We start from the raw sequence: 27,453 nt of genomic DNA on the forward strand, positions 1-27,453 counted from the left end.
TCTGATGTCCTGCGCACCCGCTTGCTGCTAAACTTGTATCTGGTTCCTTGCCACATTGCCCATTTTGGACCCACATTGTGAATCACTGTGGTGCCGCTTCAGTCACAATTATTAAACACCTGCTGCTTCACGCCAAACCACACGCATATTTATACCAATGCCTCCTGCAGTTTGATTATCAGATAGCAGCGGATACGTTGTAGGGTTGTAGGCATATTAGCATCCATCGTTGGGTCTTGGGTTGTTCTAAAGAGATAATGACTGGGTAAAAAATAAAAAGCAAATTCATTTTCAGAATGCTTTGGAGAAAAACCAAGTTTAAAGTTATTACTCTCCTTACAAATGGTTGCTAATGTCAGAATTGTACTCTTCTGTGGTTGGGTATCTAAATCCTTCATGGTACATGCTTAAGGAGATGCTTTTTCTTTATAAGTCAGCAGACTCACAACCTAATTTTTCTTGTTTGAGCCACCAAGCCTTCTCTTCAGTATCCATATGCTTGTCTTCCCCTGGGGGCCTCACAAATCTTATCTTGAAGAAAAGGCATATTCTCTGGGGCTGTTCATTCTAATACTGCTTTCCCTGCTTGCAATTGCACTTGGGGTTTTCCCTTCTCAGGCTTCTCATCAAGTTCACCGTCAAGTCTCAACCACACACTTCCAGTGACAGGTACATACAGTTCACAGATGAGTTCAGGATGAATGCGGAGGGTGTAACCTGCAATGGCTTCCATTAGACCCGTGGTTTGAGTAATAAATTGGATTGTAAATACGGTGTACAGTGGTCATTTCCTTTGTCCTCTAGAAATATTAGATATTAATTTATTATGAATAGGTACATCGAGAAGGCTGTTGAATACTGTTGATTATATTTATGTTTTATAGAGAGAGTAAAATGGGGTAGGGAAAGTTAAGGTATTTAGTGGGATTTTAAGTTAATTTTTAAAATGTAGTTTTGTGTAGGATCCTGTAAGTCAAGATTTATACCCTCACTGGAGCTTCTACTGCATGTTCAAGGGTGGGTATTCTGTTCAAAGAGTGACAAATTGAACGTAAGGAAGTTTGGAGTATCCCAGAAAATCTGCATTAGGACTCAAAGGGAAAAAAATTCCATACTCTTGTTTTACTCTGTGATCTTCTTATCGTTTTACAAACACAGCAAAAAAAGGGACCTCCAGATAAGATGGCGGTGACGCTAATTCCACCCGTATCCAATAAGATATGTTTGTCCAATTTGTAGTTTGGGGTATGCTCCGCCCTTGGAGGATGGTGCCTCCATGTCTGAAAATACATAATTCCATCCAAGCTGACAACAACCAAGGAAAATACTTAAAGACAGTTACAGATTATTTTTATATCTGTGTATTACTTTTATATTGATCCTTCTCTCCTTTTCCTGTGCTCAGTTATGGGGCTTGTTACTATAGAAGAAATAGACGCTTATTCTCCTTTTAAAAAGTCCATATATGATGAAGGGAAGGGGAAGAATGAAAAGAAAAACGTTGCTCCTGTATTTCTTACACAACTTCATTTCTTTACAATAAATGAGGAAGGAGTTTTAAAACCCAGCTTCTTCAAGGGAAGGTAGTAAACTAAATTTCTAATTATTGAATGGGAGCTATTAAACAGCAAATCAAGAGAATATATTTGTTTTCTTAAAAGAAGATAGACTTTCATCTTTCTTTCTTATGTTTTTAAATTAATGGAAATAATCATGCAAAGTAAAAATTCAGAACTCTAAAAGAGACAATTACTGATTTCCTTCACTTACATCTCCTTCTGTATGGTCCATCTTGACAGTTGTATGGCCCTCCTCACCTTTATTCATGCTCAAAACCATAGGCATTTATATAATCTGTTGGGTCTCTTTCTTAGTTTCCAAAAATGGGATCATACTCTACACACTACTTTGCAACTTGTATTTTTTTTAACTTAAAATATATATAATAGGCTTCCCTCCAGAACAGAAAACATAGGTCCAAACCCACTCTTTCTGCTAGCTACATAGTCTTGCATGCAAGGAATATATCACGTATGTAACAGTTCCCTTTCTGGTAAACATTCCAGTTATTTCAATTTTTACAACCATGCCATAATAAACATTATTTGTACATGTCTGTTTAAGTCCAGGTGATTTTATTTCTCTCGGATATAGTCTCAGAGGTAGACTTTCAGCACTAAAGAATATTTTAACTTTAACAGAAAAAATATTTTCAAAGACTAAAGCAGCATAATAGAAGGCAAAGAAAAAAATGATAAAGGAATAATGAAAGTGTGTAGCAGACCCACAGAATCAATTGCTTTTTAAGAGAACAATTCTTGGTTTCTGTACCAATGACTTTTAGTCCAACTCCTCATTGCAAATTTACAATCTGGTATACACACTTGCAGTGTGGTATAAAAGAGAACCGACAGATAATAAGTGTTGTGAGGATGTACAGAAACTGGAACTCTCATACACTTGTGGTCAGAGAGTAAAGTGGTGCAGCCACTGTGGAAAACAGTCTGGCAGTTCCTCAAAAGGTTAAACATAGAGCTAATACAACATGACCCAGCAATGCCTCTCATAGGTATATACACAAGAGAAATAAAAACATATGGTGTTCCGTAGCAGCATTTTCATAATAGCCAAAAAGTGGAAACAACTCAAATGTCCATTAACTGATAAACAGATAAATAGAAGATGATGTGTCTATACAATGGAATATTATTCAGCCATAAAAAGAAATGACTACTGGCACATGCTACAATATGGATGAATCTTGAAAACACTATGTTAAGTGAAAAAAACCAGTCGCAAAAGTCTACGTATTGTAGGACCCCTTTTCTTTGAAATAGAATAGACAGAATAGACAAATCTATAGTGAGAGAAAGTAGATTAGTGCTTGCCTAGGGCTAGAGGGGGTGGTGGGGTAAGAGGGGAAATGGGAGGTGACTGATAATTGGTACAAGGGTGATAAAAATGTTCTAAAATCGATTGTGGTGATAGTTGCACACCACAATGTGTATGCTAAAAGCCATTGACTTGTACACTTTAAGTAGGTTCATTGTATGGTTTGTGAGTTAATATCTCAATAAAGTAGTTTTGGAAAAGAGAAGAAACAAGTGAAATAGAGAGAGAGAAAGGGCACAATCTGAGCATTAGAGAATCTAGACATAAGAGGGGAGAGAATACCATGAGTTCTCATGTTGGACCACCCTCCTCTGGGTTCTGTAGTCACCCTGTGTCACTCCAAGGCTAGTCCCTCACGTAGAGGCTTTTCCTTTTCAACTCACCCAGACATAGCAGATGTCTTGCCTATTGGTGGACATCACTCTGCATTGCAGCTTTGAAAAATCCCTTCTTGTTCGGACTAGGTTATAGACACCAAATGGGAAAAAGGCCATTTTTTTCCAACCCCCTTCTTTTATTAAAGAGGTAGCTATGCTCAGTGCTGGTGGAAAGTGGTCCTTTCCATTTTGTCACATACCCTCACTCATTTTTCAAAATGTGAACCTTTTTTCAATGATGCAACCTGCCTGGGCTGTTTATTCAGTCTTTCTTTTATAGATTTTTTCAAATTTATGAGTGTCATGAAACAAAAATGCCTAATCTAGTCCAAGCGAACCTTGCCTTTTAATCACAAGAAATTTCACCCTCAGGTACACTTTGTTCTTCCTGCAATTTATTATTTTGGGACTGTTTCAAATTGTAATGGGAAACTCTGTGGCTGGCCTTGCTGATCAAGGTTATCAAAATTCAACGTGCAGGAGATAAATACTGATTTCACCAGTATCAGCCAACAGAATTAATACAAAGACTCTACAGGGTGAAGAAAGAAATTAGGGTAATGGTGTTAGAAGCATTGCAAAGAACACAATCTGAAGAAACCATGGAAAATAAGAATAAATGTATCCTCATCTCTTTCATGTTGCTTGAAGCCAAAGATGAGTTTAAACAAGACGGTCACGTCTTTCGTCTGGTTCCAGAGCATCTTTGCTGCCTCTTTCTGCCAGTCTCTTCCCACTTCTCCACATTGACCTGAAGTCCAGCGCCAAGAAGCGCATCCCAACCCCAAATCCCCAGCTCCGTGGTACCTCCGCCAACTGCCTCGTCTCCCAATCAGGAGCCCTTCTTTCCACCATCTTCCTTCTGTTGGTCACAACTGCCTGAGCTTTCCATAAGTATAGCCCAGCTTGCTAAACATTGCTGAATTGTAGGAAATAATCGAATAGACTAATTCATTCAAATGTAATAGCTAGATCTCCCCAGGGGTGTTTGCATTAAAACGCGGGATCCTACAAGCAAGAATTCTTAACCTAAGAGGAGAATCAGCAACAGTGGAATTGGAAGCACTGGGTAGAGAGAGTTTGGAATGAAGGAAAAGTCAACTTTGGTGGTGATATGGCTCTTCTAAAAGTATTTGAAAACAGTCTTGTTCCCACCCTCAAATTATACATTTCTCTATGATTATTACATTTGTCCAGGTGTTTATTTTTTGTCATTTTTCATTTTGCTTCCCTTTATGCTGGCCTCATTTACATAAAGCATCTCTTATTTTAATTTAAAAAATTTTTTAAACTGAATGAAAGATTCTTTAAATTCTATAGTGCTTTACAATTTTCAAAAGATTCATACATACGATTTCATATAATTCCATAATAATCCTTTTTATCTCCCCTCCCCCTATATTGTCCTCCCCACTTCCCTCTCCCCATTGGTAACCGCTAGTCTGTTCTCTGTATCTGTTAGTCTGCTTCTTGTTTGTTTTATTCATCAGTTTGTTGTATTTCTCAGGTTCTACATATAAGTGATATCATACAGTATTTGTCTTTCTCTGTTTGATTTATTTCACTTAGCATAATGCCCTCCAAGTCCATCCATGTTGCTGCAAATGGCAAAATTTTATTCTTTTTGTGGCTAAGTATATATATATATATATATATATATATACACACTCAGTACTATATATATAATGGAATACTACTCAGCCATATAAATGTGTGTGTGTGTGTGTATATATATATATATATACACTCAGTATTATATATATAATGGAATACTACTCAGCCATATATATATGTGTGTGTGTGTGTGTATATATATATATATACTCAGTATTATATATATAATGGAATACTACTCAGCCATATAAATGTGTGTGTGTGTGTGTGTGTGTGTGTGTGTGTATATATATATATATATATATATATATATATATACTCAGTATTATATATATAATGGAATACTACTCAGCCATATATATGTGTGTGTGTGTGTATATATGTATATACACTCAGTATTATATATATAATGGAATACTACTCAGCCATATATATGTGTGTGTGTGTGTATATATATGTATATATACTCAGTATTATATATATAATGGAATACTACTCAGCCATATATATGTGTGTGTGTGTGTATATATGTATATACACTCAGTATTATATATATAATGGAATACTACTCAGCCATATATATGTGTGTGTGTGTATATATATGTATATATACTCAGTATTATATATATAATGGAATACTACTCAGCCATATATGTATATGTGTGTGTATATATGTATATATACTCAGTATTATATATATAATGGAATACTACTCAGCCATATATATATGTATGTGTGTGTGTATATATATATACTCAGTATTATATATGTAATAGAATATATATATATATATATATACTCAGTATTATATATATAATAGAATATATATATATATATACTCAGTATTATATATATAATAGAATATATGTATATATATATATATATATACACACACACACACAGCTTCTTTATCCATTGATCTGTTGATGGACACTTAGGTTGCTTCATACTTTGGCAATTGTAAATAACGTTGCTATGAACATTGAGATGCATGTATCTTTTTGAATTAGTGTTTTTGTTTTTTGTATACATACCCAGGAGTGGTATTGCTGGGTCATATGGTAGTTCTATTTGTAGAACTATTTTGTGAGAAATCCCCACACAGTTCTCCATAGTGGCTGTATCAATTTACATTCCCACCAGCAGTGTAGGAGGGTTCCCTTTTCTCCACATCCTCGCTAACATTTACTTGCGTTCTTTTTGATGATAGCCGTTCTGACAAGTGAGGTGGTATCTCACTGTGGTTTTGGTTTGCATTTCCCTGATGATTAGCGGTGTTGAGCATCTTTGGCCATCTGCATTTCCTCTTTGGAAAAATGACTATTCAGTTCTTCTGCCCATTTTTTAATCAGGTTGGTTGTTTTTTTGATGTTGTGTGAGCTGTTTGTATATGTTGGAAATTAATCCCTTATCTGTCTTATCATTTGCAAATATCTTCTCCCATTCGGTAGGCTGTCTTTTTGTTTTGTCGATGGTTTCCTTTGCTTTGCCAAAGCGTAAAGCAGCTCTTAAACCAAGTCATCACAGCCCTGAAAAGTGAAAAAATAGAGTGGTGAAGTGACTTGAATGAAGCCAGTAAGTGGCTTTAACTTAGGTCCATTGGAAATCAAGTTTAGTGTTCTTTCCCAAGAGAGCAAAAGCAAACTTTAATTTAGTAAGGAAATCTAACAGCTTGCTTTCTAGCTTGCATTTCAGAAACAGCCCTTAGGAGTTTGAATCATTGCGAGACATTGATTTCAGAGGGTCAGATGTTTGTTTGTTTGTTTGTTTTTAACATCTTTATTGGAGTATAATTGCTTTACAATGGTGTGTTAGTTTCTGCTTTATAACAAAGTGAATCAGCTATATGTATACATATATCCGCATATCTCCTCCCTCTTGCGTCTCCCTCCCACCCTCCCTATCCCACCCCTCTAGGTGGTCACAAAGCATGGAGCTGATCTCCTTGTGCTATGCAGCTGCTTCCCACTAGCTATCTATTTTACATTTGGTAGTGTATATATGTCCATGCCACTCTCTCACTTTGTCCCAGCTTACCCTTCCCCCTCCCCGTGTCCTCAAGACCATTCTCTATGTCTGCGTCTTTATTCCTGTCCTGCCCCTAGGTTCTTCAGAACCTTTTTTTTTTTTTTTTTTAGATTCCATACGTATGTGTTAGCATATGGTATTTGTTTTTCTCTTTCTGACTTACTTCACTCTGTATGACAGACTCTAGGTCCATCCACCTCACTACAAATAACTCAATTTCATTTCTTTTTATGGCTGAGTAATATTCCATTGTATATATGTGCCACATATTCTTTATCCATTCATCTGTCGATGGACACTTCGGTTGCTTCCATGTCCTGGCTATTGTAAATAGTGCTGCAATGAACATTGTGGTACATGACTCTTTTTGAATTATGGTTTTCTCAGGGTATATGCCCAGTAGTGGGATTGCTGGGTCATATGGTAGTTTTGTTTTTACTTTTTTAAGGAACCTCCATACTGTTCTCCATAGTGGCTGTATCAATTTACATTCCCATCAACAGTGCAAGAAGGTTCCCTTTTCTCCACACCCTCTCCAGCACTTATTGTTTGTAGATTTTTTTGATGATGGCCATTCTGACTGGTGTGAGGTGATACCTCATTGTAGTTTTGATTTGCATTTCGCTAATGATTAGTGATGTTGAGCATCCTTTCATGTGTTTGTTGACAATCTGTATATCTTCTTTGGAGAAATGTCTCTTTAGGTCTTCTGCCCATTTTTTAATTGGGTTGGGATTTGGTTTTTTGATATTGAGCTGCATGAGCTGCTTGTATATTTTGGAGATTAATCCTTTGTCAGTTGCTTCATTTGCACATATTTTCTCCCATTCTGAGGGTTGTCTTTTCATCTTGTTTATGGTTTCCTTTGCTGGGTAAAAGCTTTTAAGTTTCATTAAGTCCCATTTGTTTATTTTTGTTTTTATTTCCATTTCTCTAGGAGGTGGGTCAAAAAGATCTTGCTGTGATTTATGTCATAGAATGTTCTGCCTATGTTTTCCTCTAAGAGTTTTTTAGTGTGTGGCCTTACATTTAGGTCTTTAATCCATTTTGAGTTTATTTTTGTGTATGGTGTTAAGGAGTGTTCTAATTTCATTCTTTTACATGTAGCTGTCCAGTTTTCCCAGCACCACTTATTGAAGAGGCTGTCTTTTCTCCATTGTATATTCTTGCCTCCTTTATCAAAGATAAGGTGACCATATGTGCGTGGGTTTATCTCTGGGTGGTGGGTCAGACGTTTAAGGAGTTTGGGATGCACATTCCAATTCATCAGGATGATGTCTTGGATATTCATTTGCAAAATGATCTGTGTTTACATACCCAGGTAACAAATAATAAAGATTGCCGTTTTCTGCTTTCCTTCACCCCATAGATTTTTGCATCAAGATGGCAACAGTGTGAAAAGTCAATAACATGGAAAATGTTTCAAGTTACATTTCAGAGATTAGAAAGGGAGTTCTTACTATCTTTTAATGTGTCTCTTATTTTTATTCTCCAATGTGGGAACCTCCCCAAATAGAGGAAAGATGCACAGGATCTTATCATTCATTTTCACCCTTTAAAAATTGTTTTGGAAAAATCAACATGTTTGATGGTGATGTTTAACTGTTTTACACCCTTTTTCCCCCCTCCCCATTTTAGATATGATATATAAATAGGAATGGATAAGCTCTTTCACATTAACTGTCCATTACATTCCATTAACTGTCCATTACATTGACCATTTTTGGATTTACTTTCATAAGTACAGTCCACACTAGTTCTTTTAAAAATATTGCCACTACTGTGTCTTACCTCATTAAGCTTGCCCACTTTCTCACTGTTCAGTGAGTTCTTATTCCCTCTTCTTTATTTTTGCTACTTCCTTTATTTTTTATTTTTATTTTTTTATAGAAAATCTAGGTTGAATATTTGCACTTGGAATGAGAAGACCCTTTTTTTAAATTAATTTATTTATTTGTTTCTGTTTATTTATTTTTGGCTGTGTTGGGTCTTCGCTGCTGCGCGCGGGCTTTCTCTAGTTGCAGCGAGCAGGGGCTACTCTCCATTGCAGTGCACAGGCTTCTCATCATGGTGGCTTCTCTTGTTGCGGAGCACAGGCTCTAGGTGTGCAAGCCTCAGTAGTTGTGGTACATGGGCTCAGTAGTTGTGGCTCGTGGGCTCTAGAGCGCAGGCTCAGTCGTTGTGGCACACGGGCCCAGCTGCTCTGCGGCACGTGGGATCTTCCTGGACCAGGGCTCGAATCTGTGTCCCCTGCATTGGCAGGCGGATTCTTAACCACTGCGCCACCAGGGAAGTCCCAACTACTTCCTTTATTTTTGACATACTTTTTGGTTCAGATACTTATTCACATCTCTCTGAGATGATTTGTAGCTAATTTGTAGCAACAGATTTTCATTATTTATGAGTGTCATTGTCAGAATCCATTTGGAAGTCTGACCGAGATACAGCGGATTCCAACTTCTGATCTGACCAGACCAATAAAGCAATTAACCACACTGGTTAAAATAGGCTGAATCCTTGCGGGTGCTAATATTTTTACAACCAAATATTTACTGTCTTGTGCATTATGTCTGATTCATTTCCTAGGAGATTCAAGATGTTATTATTACAAATAATTTATAACACCCTCTTTTAAAAAATGTAATGTATGTTATTTCTCATACTAGCCAATTAACTTTAAAATGTTTGTGGATATAAGAGAAGGAAGTACGAAAATGAAAACTATGAGTAATATAAATGCTTAATATTCTTAAAAGTTTGGTATTATATGGTAGCATTTAAATCAGTCTTGGTATACTATTAGTCTTTTCCTGTATTTTGATTCTAGTTGGTACCTAAATCTTAGACTCTACCATGCCAATGAGACAGGAAATGGAAGGCCCATGTGTATGCATCCTCTAAGCAAACATTTTTCTCTCTCTTCTCACCCCTAGTATCATAAAACATAGGTGAAATTTTCAAGAATAAATACAGGATTGGAAAAGCCATTAATAACGGCAGTCATTTTAAAGTGTCACCTAATTTAAACACTTTTGCTTTAAGTTATTGCAGTGTCATGAGTTTTATTATGCTCAATTTATTAGTAAAAGCCTTCAGGGTTCACAACCATTTATTTTGCAGGGAACTTGATTTTATCATTAATTTTTAAATACATAATACTCCCGCTTTATTTTTTAGAGTGCACTTTATTTGCACGAATTGGTTTACTCTGATCAATACAGATGTTTCCTGGTGTTTATTAAAGCAAAAAATCTGGGAAGTCAGATGTCTGCACATTTTCATGACATTACACTCCAAAAGTTAGTGTATGTTTGTACACACGTGATACATGTTTATATTGGTTGTTAAGTTTTAGGTGGGAAAATGTAATAAAGACTGCCCAGGCTCCGGTTTCTAATTTTTTCTGATTATTGGGTAACTTTTTCTAGAGGGCAATCTTTTCTCTTCCAAAGGAGTGACCTCTGGGTGGGAAAATCCTAATGTTTGGGATGAGAGCCAGGACCCAGGAAATAATTCTGACAATTTCTCTGGCTTCACAAGTCTGCGAAACACAGTTCTATCAAGGATAACTAAGCCTTTCTCTGGGTTGGGTTTTCATGGTCTGGCCTGCTTTACCTGCGCAGCTCTCTGGAGGTGTTCGTGGGCTGAAATAGTTGACAAAGGAGCTCTGAGCTGGGGTGGGTGGAAAGTCAGAGGTGGAGCTCCCTGCCCCTCCCGATTGGACCCACGCGACCACAGGTCATGTGGAGCTAATGCAGACACCTGGTGTTGAGAGCTGACACAACTGGATGCTTAAGTGTTTATTTTAGGGAGATTTTGTTTAAAAAAAAACTGAAACGAGACATATACTCACTAGTTGTTATCTTTTCTCCCCCTGATCAGGACAGAATTTCACCCTAAGGCAGTTAGGCGTTTGTGACCCGGAACCCCGAAGAGGACTGGCGTTTTGTGCGGAGATGGGGCTCCCTCACAGAGGTTACTCTATCAGTGCAGGGTCAGACGCTGACACTGAGAACGAAGCAGTGATGTCCCCAGAGCATGCCATGAGACTGTGGGGCAGGGGGGTCAAGTCAGGCCGCAGTTCCTGCCTGTCAAGCCGGTCCAACTCAGCCCTCACCCTGACAGACACAGAGCATGAAAACAAGTCGGACAGTGAAAATGGTAAGTTCTTTTTTTTTTTGGCTTCGTAATGTTGGCGTTCGGTGCTTCTGTCTGTTTCCGTTGACTCTGGAGGCGTGGCTTTCTTCCTTCCTCCCATCTCTCCTTCTCTTTCTTTCTTCTTCCTTTCTTTGTATTGCAACGCTACTAGTAGCGCTCAAGAAATGTCTTTCGTTATTGCATTTTTTTCCCCTGGGAAAAAATCAGTATTCGACGACATCAGATTGTAAAATTATGCAAGCTTTCTCTGTTGTGTTTGCTATAGTTTTGAAAAACAGTTTAATCATGGTAAGAAAAAAAACCCACAAAGATTGGCTTTGACTTATCTTGGATCGTGTCACCCGTTATCCTCGATGGAGTAGCAAAGCAAGTGGTGGTAAAGTTTACCCCAGAGCCAGCTTGTAATCAAAGATGTCTTTGTAGATTCCTCTTGAAAATATCTCAAAGAAGTTCCAGAATCTTAGAATGGATGAGTGAGCACACAGAATCGTTTATTAACAGGGCTCAATGATTGAAGAACAAATTTGATCATGCTTTAAACTTACTTGTTGATGAGAGCAATTGAAATCTTGGTAAAGAGAAGGGAGTGTGGCCTTTGAAGTGCTTTGGGGACTGGATTACTCTGCAATTAAATCGATGCACGAAAATTGGATTTTAGGGTATCCAAATAGCACACTGTAAGAGAAATAAATATATCGGGACTCTTTTCCTATCGCCAACGCAGAATAATAAAGAAACAGTTAATTTCTCTGCAATAATAGATTTAAAAGAAAACTTAATTTTTAGTCAGTGCAGCTTCTAGGAAGAATTGTAGCATCAGCACCAATGCACCAGGCAACAAAATGACTTTCCTCTTTCAGCATTTAATGTTAACAGTGTACTTGCTAGTTTAATCTAGTTATTAATGCTGTGTATACGATGTATCAAAAAAGCAGAGAGAAAATTAAAATGGAAGAACTGCATGACATGTGCAAAGAAAGATGGTGTTTTACCAATGGTTTCATTTTTATTACTTATTGAGCAAGTTTGTCAGCTTTGCTTTGTGATAGGAAAGCAGGTCCGTTGTCAGCTTTTAGTCTCAGCTCAGTCACCAAACGAAGGGGTAGCTAGTGCTTCGTACTGCCTATTACTTGTTTTCTTGCTGTTAGGGGAAAAAAGGTCTACTTTAAACCAACTAAAACAATATCTTGTGGAGAATACTTGAATGCATTAAACCAAAGTCAAAATCAATTAATAATAGGCACTTAATATATTCATTTTGGAAGTGTCAGTTCTTGGTGGAGGCTGGATTTATCCTAGCCCAAAACAGGAAACAAGGGCAGTTCTGTCTAACAAAATGAGTCTTAGAATCGGACTGCAGCATTTTCCTGAGCTAATCCATTCACCTCAGTAAAACCTGTGTTTATATAAATTTTCACTGTGGATTCAGAAGTTTCTAACCTTAAGTACATAAGATTTGGCATAAATTTTGCTTTGTGTCCCTCTATATGTTTATGTAACACTCTGCAAGCAATTGTAGGCACAGTGGTTATATTCAGATGTGTTATTTGACGTTTGATTTTCCTAAAATACATGAAAAAATTTATGATGGTTTCAGAAAACAGAGGAGAATGCAGCAGGACAATGCAGTCAGTTCTGATTTTCTGCATCATGGACCTTCCATGTCCATATCCATTAAATATTGTCCCACATTGAGTCAACTTGCCCTTTCTATATACAACCTTTGTAGCATCTCTCTCTCTCTCTCTCTCTCTCTCTCATAACGAGTGTAGCTTGTTATTGTGTCTGTATTGGTAAAATATAAATTGATTTTATTATTTTTTAACTTGTATATCTGCTAAAACTATCTCACAGTGAATTCCCAAACACATGCCATTTTATTCTTTTCAGAAAACTTAGAAACTTTGCCACCTGTAGTTAACAGTATCTAACATCCCAATGACTGGGGGCGGGGTGACAAGCCCAGCGACTTTCTCACACTGCTGGCCCTCTCCATTTGCACGGATTATTATGAACGAGAGGAGGGACTTGTTGCCCCAGGAATCTCCTAGTCCCTGTTCTTAGAATGATGTAAAGACAAGGAAAGTTACACTCGTCCATTTCTCCAAGTGGTGTTCTGAAGCAGAATGAAGGAGACACAGGAAGAGGGTGTCAGGGGCCTTGCCTTGAAACTCAGAACCTTTGGTAGCATTTGTTGAGAGTAAACAGGTCAACCAAGTAAAGAGTATAAAGTGTCAAAAACAATGTTTGTTGAGCTGGACAAGTGATGACTTAAACTTGTGTTTACTCTTTCCCCAAGGTTTGGCTGTGGTTGTTTTTTGAAACAACATTTTGATGGTCTAAGAACTCCCAATGAGGTCAGCTTAGGGAAGAAAACAAAAGAGGAAATAAAATAGAGATGACCTCTTACTGAACACTGGCTATTTCATAGATTTTATATGTGTGTCCGTAGGAACACTGCAGATTCATTCATTTGTTCTGAATTTTCGGTGATTAGTCAGACAGAGCAAGATTCCATTTAAAGTAATAAATTACATTAAGATCTAGGGAAGCCTAATTTTCTGATATTTAGCAGACCTTATCATTTTGAGTTGTGGAATTAAACAAGAGTATTGAGGGTTTTTTTCTGATATAAAAAACTTTTTTTCTTAAGCTGGGCTACAGTAAAAACTAAAATTTGTAATCTAGTCAAATATTTCTAATATAAGTTTTCTAAAATAATTCAATTCAGGTATTCTTCAATGCTCTCATTCTGAAAGATTACTGATTTTTCCAGCTATATTTTCCTTTGACTTTCGATTATTTAAATTGTCAAATTTTATTCATTTTCGTGTTAGCTTGCCGTGTGTCCTTAGAAGTTCTATTATATCACTATAAGTTGAAACAAGAAGGATGTGCGTAAAATAACTCACCAAAGTGAAACTAATTGAGAAACCAGACACTGACTTGTTTTTTCCCCCCAATTTAGCAGGGGAGTTTGGGTTGACTGTTTTTGTCATTTGAAATAATGTGAATAAGGCTGTTTTCCTCAGAAAAAAATAAAATGCTATTCAACATTTGTGAAATTATGCAAGCTGAGTGACTGATATTCTAGTTATAACTTCAAAGAAGAGTTTAGTCACTACAAGGGATTAGATTTCATTTATTTATTGATAAAGAGGCCAACAGTTCAAGTTAAGAAGGTGCTAGAACTGCTGTGAGGCTAATGAAATTTTGATGGCCTGAGCATCCCATGAGAGTAAAGGAACATTCGGACCATGTCACATGTCTCCGTGTTAGCAGAGATTCTAAACCAGTGATAAAATATATTCTTTTGCAAAACTAACTCTTCACCAACCATGGGGAGTTGACGTTAAGAAGCATTTTGAGAAAAAAAATTTATTACAGTGTATTGAGTTTCATATCAAATTTCAAATGTTAATCTTGTTCCGAATTAAGGTTGTGGGAGAAGGCCTTTCTTGACACATACTGACAACTTTCTAAGTCAACTGCCATGCTCCAGGGCAAATACTGGAGGGTCAGTGGTTTGTGACCACCTATTAGCAGCGGTCCTAGTAAGCTGTTGAGAGACTACAAAATAAATGTGATGGGATGCCATAATCAAAGGGAAAATTACCAGTGTGCTCTGGCTCGTTTGAGGCATTTTTCCTGCCTCTGATGGATTGTTAAAAGACCCCTGACTGAACGCCCACTCTCCAGCTTTGCAAGTCATCTGATCTGAATTCCAAATATCTATGTAAATGTCAGGAACAAAGGACTTTTTTTTTCAAAACATCAAGCTTTAAGCTTTAAAAAATGTTTATTTGTGCATCTTTTCCCAGAAGAAGCCTAGCATGTATTATTATCCTTTGTCAGCCAGCAGTGTGGTATTGTGAGAAGTGCCTGGATTCAGAATCACAGCGCTCAGGATGTAAATGCTTTCATTCGACCCCTAAGACTGTTTGCTCCTGAGTCACCCAGAGCTCAAGGTCCCAACTTTCCCATCTCTGCCTGGCTACTCGGCCAGTTGTATTGCTGGCCCCAGAGATGTGGAGGTCTTCGTCTTGCTTCTTCTGCTGGTCTCCACGACCTCTTCTGCCCCTTGGGAACCGATGACCTTTGACACTAGACAGACCAGGAGGAGGTGGCTCTCCTCTCCTCTTCTACCTCGTCGTAACTGGGGACCTCGAGAGCCTCCTCTGAGGGCGACAGCTGAGAACGTGTTGACGGGGGCAGACCACCTGGGTTGGTATTGGCTCCACCACCTCCCAGCTGTGTGGCCTTGGGCAAGTGACTTAACCTTCCTGTGCTACCGTTTCCATGAGGGTAAGATGCAGAAGATCACAAATGACGTGCAGCCCTTATAGGGTTGTTGTGAGGATTAAATGAGCTCGGATATATAATATGCTTAGAACAGCGGTGCCTGGCGTCTAGTGAGTTCCAAACAAGGGTGTCCTCTTATTATTATTTGTAAATGGTGGAAAATTATATCTCCTTCTTAAGTGTTTGTGAAGATTAAGTGAGGTGCACGGTATCAAGTACCTACATAGTCTTGGCCCACAGTGTGTCCCCTGCCCCCCTTCCTTATTCCCCCTCTGTCTGCATTAGTCAAGTACTTATACATTTGGCGAATGAGGAAGAGCGAGTGGTCTCCTCCAGAAGACGCACTGCTAATTTGCATAGCCTGGAATTTCTGTCACCATTTACTGACTCTTTTATTTTTCTCTAAAACCCCACATACTTTTTAATTCACTGTAATTAAATGAATGTACATTAAGTGGTGCTGATAATTAGTCTGATGGCTGTAGACTTCAAAGAGTTTAGCATGCTCCTTCCCCTCCTGGCCAAAGGAAATTTCAAAAGTGGTGTTTACCTCAAAGGCATGTTACTTAGACAGCCAGTCAGTTAAAAGGCAATTTAACTCATGCTCATCAGTTCACACAATAGAATAAATCATTCCTGGAAGACTTTATTTCTCACCTGGGGTCTTAGCGATATACCTGTGGTAGGACCTCACTAATGCCACACTAACTGTGCAGATACTAAAGTATTCCAGGGCTAATTTGGCTAACAAGAAGCATAGAGCATTAATGTGCAATATTGTTAAGTGTAATAGATACTTGCTTTGCCAGACTAAAACACTTCAAAAAACCAATTTACTTGTCCTTTGAAATAGTAGTTTTAAAGTCTACTTTCTGTATGGATAGATAAAATCTAAAAGTTGAGCTACTGTACTTAAAAAAAAGATATACCCCTTAAACCAAGTTGATAAACTGTTGTAGTGATGTTTACATCACTGTCACAGTAGAGAACTTTATTTTGCCATCCAAATTACCACACTGGGCAAAATATGTTCTCTGAAAAAGTGGGCAGGGCAATTGTTTCTCTCTCTGAGCAACTGCATATAGGTGAGAGAGAAGAAATGGAAGGATTTGCAACTATTCTATCACCACTTAAGTTCTAGAATAGTGTGGGAGAAACTGCCAGTGGTGTTGGAATACCTGTTACGTTGCGTACATGTGATGCTTGTAGCCCTGACACAGACGTCATTCCTCTCCTGGCTCTGTTTCTACAAGAGGCTAATAGTTGCGTTTTCCACAAATAATTTGAAGAGAGGTGTATTCTTTTGCCTAGCCTGATTCCGTTCCTTCAACTTGACCTTTCTTAACTTTCAGCCTACTTTGGAAATTGATTGTGAGAATTAAGGAGGAATTCCATTGCTGCAAGAAATAAATGCTATTTCAGTGTTATTCTAATTTGATGAGATTTTACTACACATGCTAAACCGTAACTTGAATATAAATTCCATTATGGGCTCTCTTCTGGAATGTAATGGTCAATTCCAGCATGTCCTAGTGTTGTAAATTATATTTTATGTTTTAGGTGCTCTGGGATGTCAAAATAACAAAAGTAATATGTTGCATGCTTCCTAAATCAAGGTCAGAATTAAAGTGCTGCTTTGCAAAATACAGTCAAATAGCTTCCAATATATAAAAATAATTACATCACCTTCATGGGTATGTGTTTATAGTTTAAACAGCAACTTGTCATTCTTTAACCAAAAGCTTCCATACTTCATTTTGGATGAAATAGATTCACTTCATGGATCTGTTACAAGTCACTTGAGCACAAGTAAGTGATGATTTAAATAAAAGTTTTTAAAAATTTAGTATTATGAAACTAGAATTAAGAATGCCATAAAGTCCACCACCATGGTTGTTATCACTTAAGTATTTATATACATTTATATTTTCCATTCTAAGAGGATTTTCGGCACTGCTTGACAGTTTGCTACTCATCACACAGATATTGCCATTTCTACAAAACAACTTGTATTCTCTGTGGTTTTGTTCAAAGTCTATAGAATATATGCGGTATCTGTTTAAAATCCAGATGTTCTTTTAATTGTGGAGTTGAAATCAAAGTAAAGCTTACTAACACAAATCAAAACTGATGATGCATGCTATTTTGATTTTTGAATGTGGTTTGATATCCTTGAAAAATCACAGTAGTAGCGGTAAAATTGTTTTAATTAATGAATTGAACAACAGCGAATGCAGAGTCAGGTTCATTGATGTAATTATCACTGAAATAGAAAAAATAAGTGTTAGAGCCATAGAACCGTAGTTTATTTGCCATTCCAAGGGTGTTCAAGTGTTTGAAAAGCAACTAATTATTTGGGGGGGGGGTGTTATTTATAGAATATTCTTCTCAGGTCATAATAATTCTGTTAATTAACATTTACCTACCCACAAGTTTAAATGTGAAGAATCTTCTACCTTATTTACTGAGTAGTTTGAACGAGGGTTTCACTCTATTGGAATTTTCTTCTCTTTATCAGTTGACTTGAGATAGTTTGCCATAATGAATAGACTGTAAACTAAGTGTAAAAGCTTTCTGAATGCGTATTAAAATGGATACAAATGAGTATAAACTTGAGAAAGGGACAATTAAAAATGTCTTATGAGTATTGCCTTGACTTTAAATATCAAGTCACACAGAAACTGAAAACTGAATAAAGTTGAGATGTGACTTTTGGAATTGATTTCTCATTGAGTATGTCAACTACATTCTCATTCAATGAATGGTAAATGCTAGGTACTGTACCAGGGGCTACAAAAACAAAAAAATGAGTATGATATAGTCTCTGACTCTAGAAATTCATAGGCTGGTTGGGAAAACAGGCAAGTAGATATTACATTGTAATTGTACTTTAATGTACTAAGTAATATGACAACACAGTATACGAAGTCAGTGTCAGCACAGAGCAGATTCTTGCCACAGAAATTGTGGGCAGGAGAGGAAAAAAGGTTTTATAAAGGAGGAAGGAGGTGGCATTGGTACACAGGCTCAAAGGATATGTAAAAATGCAAGGTGTAGACAAAGCAGTGAAGGAGAGAGTGTGAAATCCCTGGGGACTGTTCCAAGAGCCAGAGGCTCTTTGGTGCCTGTAACACAGGGTGTTGTGTGGATGAGTTATGAGAGTTTAGGCTGTACAGGTAGCCCCAGACCATGTTGCAAAGGGACTTCATGGCCATGCTAAGGAATTTGTACTTTTTCCTGTAGGTAATGGGAGTCTCGGAAGAATTTTCATACAGAGGAATATTCCAGTCCTATTTACATTTTTGCAGAGTACTCAGAAAGCAGTGTAGAGTGTTAACTGTCTTTCCCACAAAGGGAGTAAGCTCCATAGGGCCGTGGCCCTGTTCACCCTTGTGTCTCTGTATTCACCTCACCCAGTGCCTGAATTTGGAACTGAAACTGTAGCTGAGCGAATACATAATTGGAGGTCAAACTTGAAAGCAAATTGGCCAATCAGGTAGTATTATAATTATCAAAGTGAGAAAATACAAACATTTGAACAAAGAACTGGAAAGGACAGGGAGACAGATTCAAATAGATTCGACTTGATGATTAATTCATTGCGTTGGTATTAGAGAAGAGGAAGACATTTAAAAAGACCCTCTAACGTGGAAGTGATGCTATAATCCAAGTTGGAGGTTAAAGCATATTGTTTGTGCTAAAGTCAGTAATTCCGAGAAGGACAGGTTGTATTTGAGATGTCTGTGGGACATCAAAATCCAGAATATATTAAGCAATTATATATATATATACATATATATATTACAAAATTTATATATTATATATAATAAAATGTAATAATACATATAATCATATATATTATAAAATTTATATATAATATATAATAAAATGTAATTAAATATATATGTATATATAAAACTCAAGTTAAATTTTGTTTAGAAACATTTACTTCATTATCTCTATGATTGCAGTTAAAGCCATAGGGCAAATTAAACCTCTCCCCAAAAGCAAATAAAATGAGAAAAGAAGAGAAATGAAGATAAAACACTGAGTTCACCAATATTTAACATAAAGGTACAGAAGAAGCACCAGTGAAAGAAACAAAGAGGGACGTTCCATAGAGACAAAAAGAAAACCAAACAAGATCAGTTCACAGAAGACAAAAGAGACAGGACATGATTAACAGAGTCAAAAATTTCCAGAAGTGTAGTAAGTTAAGTGCCAAATATATCCTTTGGATTGCACAGAGGATCTTAATTTCTGTGTAGTGGGTGTGGTCGTCAAGTTGTAGTGGGTGGGGAGATGAACAGAAACTATGGCACCAGTAAATGTAGATTATTCTTTCCAAATCTTAACTAAGAAAGGAGAGAGTTAGGTGTAACTCCTGGGGAACACAAGGGCAGGGGTATTTTTATATTGGAGGACATTTCAGCCTCTTTCTAAGGAAAGGGAAGGAGTAATGAGAAGATGAAAGTAGAGGAGATTAAGGGGGAAATGAAGTCTGGCCTCCGAAGGTTCGGGAGCAGGGAGATCTTTGGAATATAAACTTAGATAACTGTGAATTCCTCAGTACTTTTTATCTTGTAAGGTACTTTTCATCTTACAACTTTGTGATAGCATTAGTTTAGTGTTTGCTGTAGGAGAGGTGTACTTTAAAAAGGTATATTTCTATCTACACTGATTAAAATCATAGCATAGGGCTTCCCTGGTGGCGCAGTGGTTGAGAATCTGCCTGCCAATGCAGGGGACACGGGTTCGAGCCCTGGTCTGGGAGGATCCCACATGCCACGGAGCAACTAGGCCCGTGAGCCACAACTACTGAGCCTGTGTGTCTGGAGCCTGTGCTCTGCAACAAGAGAGGCCACGATAGTGAGAGGCCCGCGTACCGCGATGAAGAGTGGCCCCCACTTGCCACAACTAGAGAAAGCCCTCGCACAGAAATGAAGACCCAACACAGCAAAAATAAATAAATTAATTAATTTTAAAAAAATCATAGCATAGCATAGTCAGTGTAGTGTAAATTGATGACATTTGATGGACTTGACAATTCATGTCATTAAAAGGTTTGGGGGAAAATACATTCTTATTCAAAATTGAGATTTTATTTAAAACAGTACTATAAAGCTGTTAAAAAAAAAAAAAAAAGAAAGAAAAGCACATCCGGAGTTTAATAGAAAACAGGTAATTATCAATTCTGGAGCCTGAAATAAGAGGATTGTTCTCAGTACTACTCCAGATACAGATACGTAGGTAACTTCTATTTCGTTTCCTTGATCACTGATGTGTGTGTGTCTGTGTACAATCTATATATAAACATATAGATATATAATAAAATAGTTGTATAATAAATACATATATAAAAAATAGATATGACAAAATAAAAATAGATACAAATATATAATTATATCTAAATCATACACATGCCTGTATACATGTATACATATATAAGTGTGTGTTTATGACCTTTGCCTTAAGGATTAAATTAATAGCTTAAATATAAGTCTTTCCACCTTAGTAACTGCCACATGGTTTTGCACTAGCTATACTGTCTATTTTGCTTAAAAACAAAATGCATGTCTACAAACATAAAATTATACAACCAGATTTGATTATTAGCAAACACTCTTGAGGAATTACCAAACATTCATTTTTTAAAAATACTCAAAAGGGAGCCAAAAAAATAGAACACAAGTGATATGTCTGAGAGAAATAAAAATAGGCTATAAAAAGCCAGAGTGTTAGTTATTATTTGCATATTGAAATTTGGAAAACTGACTTTGTGAAATGATTATTCAGACTAAACTGAATAATTGATTTGTCTTTAATTGGTTAATATCAAAGTAATCAGTAGGAAGTAGGCTTGCTCTTCCAACTCATTTTTATAGGGGTGTTAAAGTTCACAAAGAGAGATCTTAAAATTTTGACATACATCAGCTGGAGATTCCTGGGGGATTGGAAAGTGCTTGAATGAAATGTCAGTTGCTGCAGAAAGCAAGTATAAAACATTCCTTTATAATGGACTGTGTCTCATTTACTGTGAGGGGAACACCATTGTATAGATTGTAAGGTACAAAATGTGCTTATAGGTGAACTAAATTATTTGAATTAACCTATCTAAAGAGTTTAAGGCTTCAGATAATCGTTAAAATTTTTTAAGCATTTAATCATTATTTGCATTGTACTGTGTCAATAACCCAAGTAAAATGATAAGTGATGACAGACATAATAAAAATGGAACTTTAGGCCAAGCAATTTTAAGTAAAAAATGTTATGAATGTTTAAATCTATGCCCTTAATTTATCTATTTTATTTACTTAGCATTACATGTCATTTGAAGACACAGAGAAGCATATGGATAATATTCACTACTTTCTATTTTGGTATTTACACTTTCATTCTTTATCTGTGTATATATTTTTAAATTAGAATTGCAGTTTCTGTTTTGACCTAAGTTTCTCCACATTATTAGATATTCTTCTTCAACATAATAGTTTTCCATGCGGTGATTTATCATAATTTGTTTAACATATCCACTACTTCTGAACATCTAGGTTGTTTGAATTTTCACTTTTGTAAATCATGTTGTAATAACAATTCTAGTGGCTAAATCTTTGCCCCTAATTCTGTATCCCCTAATACCTTAGGATGAATTCTTGAAAGTGGAATATCAGAGCCAAAGTTATGTACAGTTTAAAGCATTTGATATACCCTGTCAAAATGCCCTGCAAAAAAAACTTGTATCAATTTACCCTCCTACCAGAAGTGTAAAAAAGTGTCTTTTTCCACATGCCATTGACAAGGAATGTTGCCATGCTTTAAAATTTTAGCAACTTGATGGAAACATAGTATCTTACTGTTTCTTCACACAATTTGCTTTTGTAAATGTCATTTAATTTAATTAGGGGATGCTTCATAATGTCTAATAAATATATACTAATCTGCTTAAATTTTGGCAAGGAGACATCAATAAAAATTAGTGCTGTTAAATCTTTGCAAAGAAGTAGGGTAAAATTTGTGAGCTATCTTATATAAATAGTAGTTTTTAGATACTAACTTCAGGTTTGGTAGTTTCTGAGAGATCTAGAATTCTAACTAAAAATAAACGTTTTCAGGAATGCACAGTATAACAGTATATAACCACTAGCAGTATAATGCGTAGCCTTTAGACATTGCAAAAAAATGTAGTGGAAAAACAGACTTAAATAGGTTTCTGGAAGTTACATATAATATCAGAAGCAGTTATTGAGATGTGTATTTCATTAAAAAACAAAGCATGAAACCTGCAAAAAGTCAGGATGCATTATGCACATATTTTGTGAACATCCTTATATTAAATACTTTGAGAGATATTTTTAAGGAATAAAATGGACCCTTTGCTCTCAAGCTTATGGACTTGGAGATACAGGGCTTTACAAAGAGAAAACAATTGGAAGACAAAGCAACTGGATGAAATACATGGCTAAATTGCACATTGAAAAGAGAAAAGTGATAAAGGTTTAAAAAAGGAAAGATTTTGCAGAATTAGTAGTATTCCAGCAGGATTTTGAAGGTGATAAAATATGTTTAAATATGGCAGAAAAGTAGTGCCTGCTTACAGTTGGAAAAACTTGCAGAAATGCTTGGAAGCAACAAGCGAAACAATGGTAGCCTTATAAGGAGGCCACCCATAGATTCTAGAAGAATCCTCTTGGGGAGCACTGGAAGTTAAAGTTGACAGTTAAGTGGAATCCACTTGCGAAGAACTGTAAATGTCACGCTGATAGGTCTGAGATTGTCCCTGTGGGTTCTGTCTGTCCTATCCACACCCTAAAGCAGTGTTGAATGGACTCTATGAAGGCCGACCTGGAATTGATGAGCCATGGTTCAACATATAGTAGGAAGACATTATGTTGAATAGAGAGGCAGCAACAAGTTGTAGCAGGGTTGGCAGGACTTTGTCATGTGAGAAAGAAAGATAAAGAATCAAAGATGAGTGCGCAACCTGGAAAAATGTTGCTGTGGTAGGAAAATAAAAAAAGAAAGGCCATAGGAAGATAGTTGAACAGACTGTCATCTGCACAATTACATAAAGCCGTCATGCAGAAGAGTGCATATTGCAGTTTGTGAAACAGTAAACAGTGTGAAAAAGATGTTATCGAAAACTAAAAATAGATGTGGATTTAAGGGAACCTGCAGTGGTTTTGTTAGAAAACAAAATGGGCAGTGAATAATAGCAGATCTAGTATAGACTCAAAAGAGACAGTGATTTCTCTGTTTTTCCTGAATCGTCCCTTAGAACAAGACATTCAGTTACCATACAGTGTCCAGCAAGAATCCTATTTTATGCTATTCCAGTGCACTGATTTACTACTAGAGTAAGAGCCTTAGCGACTGAAGAACAGAGTCTGAAAATATTTCACCCCCATACATTTTAGTTGCTTCCTGCCAAATCTCAAAACAATCACTACATAAAATAGATTTCCTGTACTTCTTGACTTTGTATTTATCTTCGCCATGGCTGTAATGAGGGTTTTGCAACTGATGTATTCCCCACAGGAACCACTGGAGAACACCATGATGGTACAAGGAAGGAGGCTGCAAAATTATTAGTAGTAAACCTTATTCCGCTTCCACCAGTGGGTCTCAGTCCTGATTAAGATTCTATGTCAGGACAGTTGAGTTCTGTAGATGGCTTGATAAAGGCACAGCGGTGCCCTAACACTGGGCCAGTGGGCCCCTCAATGCTGTAAAGACAAAGGACTTAAATTTCAGTAGCTCTTACTGTCCACATTTGCATCCGTAAGGGTCTAGATGTGAACTTCATGGTTGCACCATTAGCACATTGAATGTACTTATTATTTTATCTCAAAACCTTATGAGATTAGTGCAGAGGGTCAGAAGAGGAGCAATGTTTCTTTAAAGTATTCTCATAATTTTACCTATCTATTCCAAGAGTGATTGCTAAAGGGATAAAAATGGATGAAAAGGAATTTCTTTGGAGGTGAAAAGTTTGTACTTTAAGGGATAAGAATATTGCCATATATATGTCCATGAGTCCTGGTTACTTCCGCCATATTTCAAGTAGTTTGTACTAAATGTATAGCTCAGTGATAGTTGATCAGCTGTCAGGCAAGATTTCATCTCCTGAAGAAATATCAGAAAGAGTCAGCGCTTAGGTTGACCCTTTCCATGAAATACGTTTCTTATCCTTTTTTAATTAGAAGTTTTCACCCACAAAAATCCTCTTACTCCAACCAATTCTGATTTTGCTATGATGACATTCCATCATTCCTGGAACAGTTTGTATTCTCCAAAATACTTTGACATCCCATGGGAAGTGTCACTACTCTATAGAAGCATTTTGGAAATAGTCATTTTGTAACAATGATAATCGGTAAGGATTTTGGATGTGAATGTTGTGGTTATTGTTTAGAAAAGTCATTCTATGAACATCCAAATGGCAGAGCAGAACAGAGATAGAGGCGGAGACAGAGACAGATATTTGGATTTTATTGAGCACCTACTGTAGTCCACCTGACACCTTTTGAGGTTAGTATTATCCCTGTTTAACCAAGGAAAGAAAACTAAGGCTTAGAGACTCCAAATACCTTGCTAAGGTCCCACGGATACTAAATGACAAAGCCAGGGTTGAAATCCACCATCTAATTCCAAAACCACTATAATACACAGCCTATTCTTGTGTGGAATCTACTGGAATCTAGACAGTAGTAGAGTGAAGGTCCCCTCAGATCACCTACTTTTCAAAGAGAAGGAAAAAAGTCTTGTAAATTTAAATGTCTTCCATGTCACCTTGAGCTTCTGTGTAGTTGAATTTGTTTCACACTTCTTAGTCTAAGATATAATCCTCCTATTTTAAGAAAAGAGTTTCATAGGCACAGTGCTAAGAACACTTGATTAGAAGTGGAAAGATCTGGGTTCTTATTCTGATTCTATCGTTAACTCATTTTTTTTTTTATCTTGGATCATTCACCCAGTGTCTTTGTGTCTGAGTTCCTTCAAACTGTGCCTTCTTATTAAACAATTTTTTTTAAATATGCATTATCATATTTTTGGTTAACCTTACAAACCTAATGTTGCAAAGTTTTTTCTTGAGGATTTACCTCAAGGGAGGAAAGTCACGTTGGGTTAGGATAAGTCCATTGAAGCGAAGATATGAAGCATGAGAATCTAATAAACTACCTAAAGTAGCAAGAAAAATTAGATTCATTATTTGCATCAATCAAATATAATCCAAGTTTCCTTTGCTTCTGTGTATGTCTAAGTATTACATCTGCAAAGAGTGGGACTACGACCCTTAAACTAATACATTGTTGGCTACAAAGTTTTGTTATTTTTGTTTTCACAGTCATTTCAGATTCCTAAAATAAATTTGTTTCAGTGCTAAGAGTTTTATCTAAGTAAACATTAAGTATTGTATGGTATTTCATTATATAAGCTTAGGAAATCTGCTTAGTAGTGATATTAAGGAAGAAAGTTCTTGGTGAATATTTTGCCATACCTGGCAAGCAGGTCCTAAATGTTTAATAGATAAATACAAAAATAACTTTCTTTGTCTGAGTTGTTTCACTTAACAAAATACACTCTAGGTCCACCCGTGTTGTCACAAATGGCAAGATTTCAGTCTTTTTTACGACTGAGTGATATTGCTCTGTGTGTGTGTGTGTGTGTGTGTGTGTGTGTGTGTGTATAAAACATCTTTCTCCATTCATCTGTCAATGGACCCTTAGTTTGCTTCCATATCTTGACTATTATAAATAATGCTTCAATGAACATAGGGGTGCATATGTCTTTTCGAATTAGTGGTTTTATTTTCTTCAGATAAATACCCAGGAGTGGGATTGCTGGATCATATGGTAGTTCTGTTTTCAGTTTTTTGAGGAAGCTCCATACTGTTTTCCACAGTGACTGCACCAGTTTACATCTGTACCAACAGTGCATGAGGGTATCCTTTTCTCTGTATCCTCGCAAATACTATATGTTTTCACTTTTATGTGGAATCTAAAAAACAAAACAAACGAACAAAAAGAACAAAACCAAGACAGACTCACAGATACAGAGAACAAACTAGTGGTTGCCAGAGGGGAGGGGGGAGGGGGAAGGGTGAAATAGGTGAAAGGGATTATAAGGTACAAGCTACCTGTTATAAAATAAGTGTCACAGGAATGTAATGTACAACACAGGGAATGTAGTCAATGATATTTTAATAACTTTGTATGGTGCATAATCGATAAAAATATCGAATCACTATGTTATACATGTGAAACTAATGTAAGTCAACTATACTTCAATTAAGAAAACAAAAACAAAAATGACATTACTTAAATATTTCAATCTTTTAAAAAAGATAATCAAGCCAGTTTTAACAAACGAAAAACAGTCAATAACATTGTCTCTTCCTCTTTCATGCACTTTTCAAAGAAAGATTTGGTGTGGAACATACTTTTTTGTTTTGACCATGGTCATACTTGATTTCCATACATGAATCATTTCTACCCCAAACTTCCCCATGTATTATTATCTGTGTCTTTCTTGAGATACTACAGGCTCAAAACACAATCTGGTTCAGGTTATTATTTCACTGAAAGAATATTCATGTGATTATCAGCTTGTTTCTAGGGGAAATGATCTCTAATAATCAATTCTGTTTTGTATGGCTAAAGAATCTGCCAGATGATTGAATATCATAACCTGCAAGTCTGACAGAGACCTTGTGAGATACCAGCTTCACTCTCTGTCGGGAAGTCTGGAGAGATACAACTGAACTAGATATTGCGATTCTTCTGAATTTACCTGTATCTGTGTTTAATTAGAATTTCTTTCATGACTTTTATCCTAAGTTCTTGGCATGAAATGGAGCGATTTTGGTCCTCATCTTCATGTCATAATTCTTCTTATACTTGAATAGCAAGACTGTTATCCTTCTTTTCTCAAAACTAATTAGTCCCAATAGTCATTCTTTGATGAATTGATCCTACTTCCTAGACCTAATCATTTTCATTATTCACTGAGCGTCTTCCCAATTCATTATGTCTCCTTGGTTTCTGGGGACCTCAAAACACACACACACACACACACACACACA

General features: G+C 36.6%; 1 protein-coding gene across 1 annotated transcript in view; it reads left to right on the forward strand.

The window, feature by feature from the left end:
- Positions 1–27,453, forward strand: part of TENM3 (teneurin transmembrane protein 3) — a 2,383,554-nt gene that overhangs the window by 1,982,675 nt on the left and 373,426 nt on the right. Inside the window, exon 10 of the mRNA XM_082374697.1 lies at positions 10,794–11,072. Within this exon, the coding sequence (XP_082230823.1) occupies positions 10,794–11,072 (279 nt within the window). The remainder of the gene's footprint in view (positions 1–10,793; positions 11,073–27,453) is intronic.

This window comes from Balaenoptera borealis (assembly GCF_965194805.1).
Source record: "Balaenoptera borealis genome assembly, chromosome: 21".
NCBI lineage: Eukaryota > Metazoa > Chordata > Mammalia > Artiodactyla > Balaenopteridae > Balaenoptera > Balaenoptera borealis.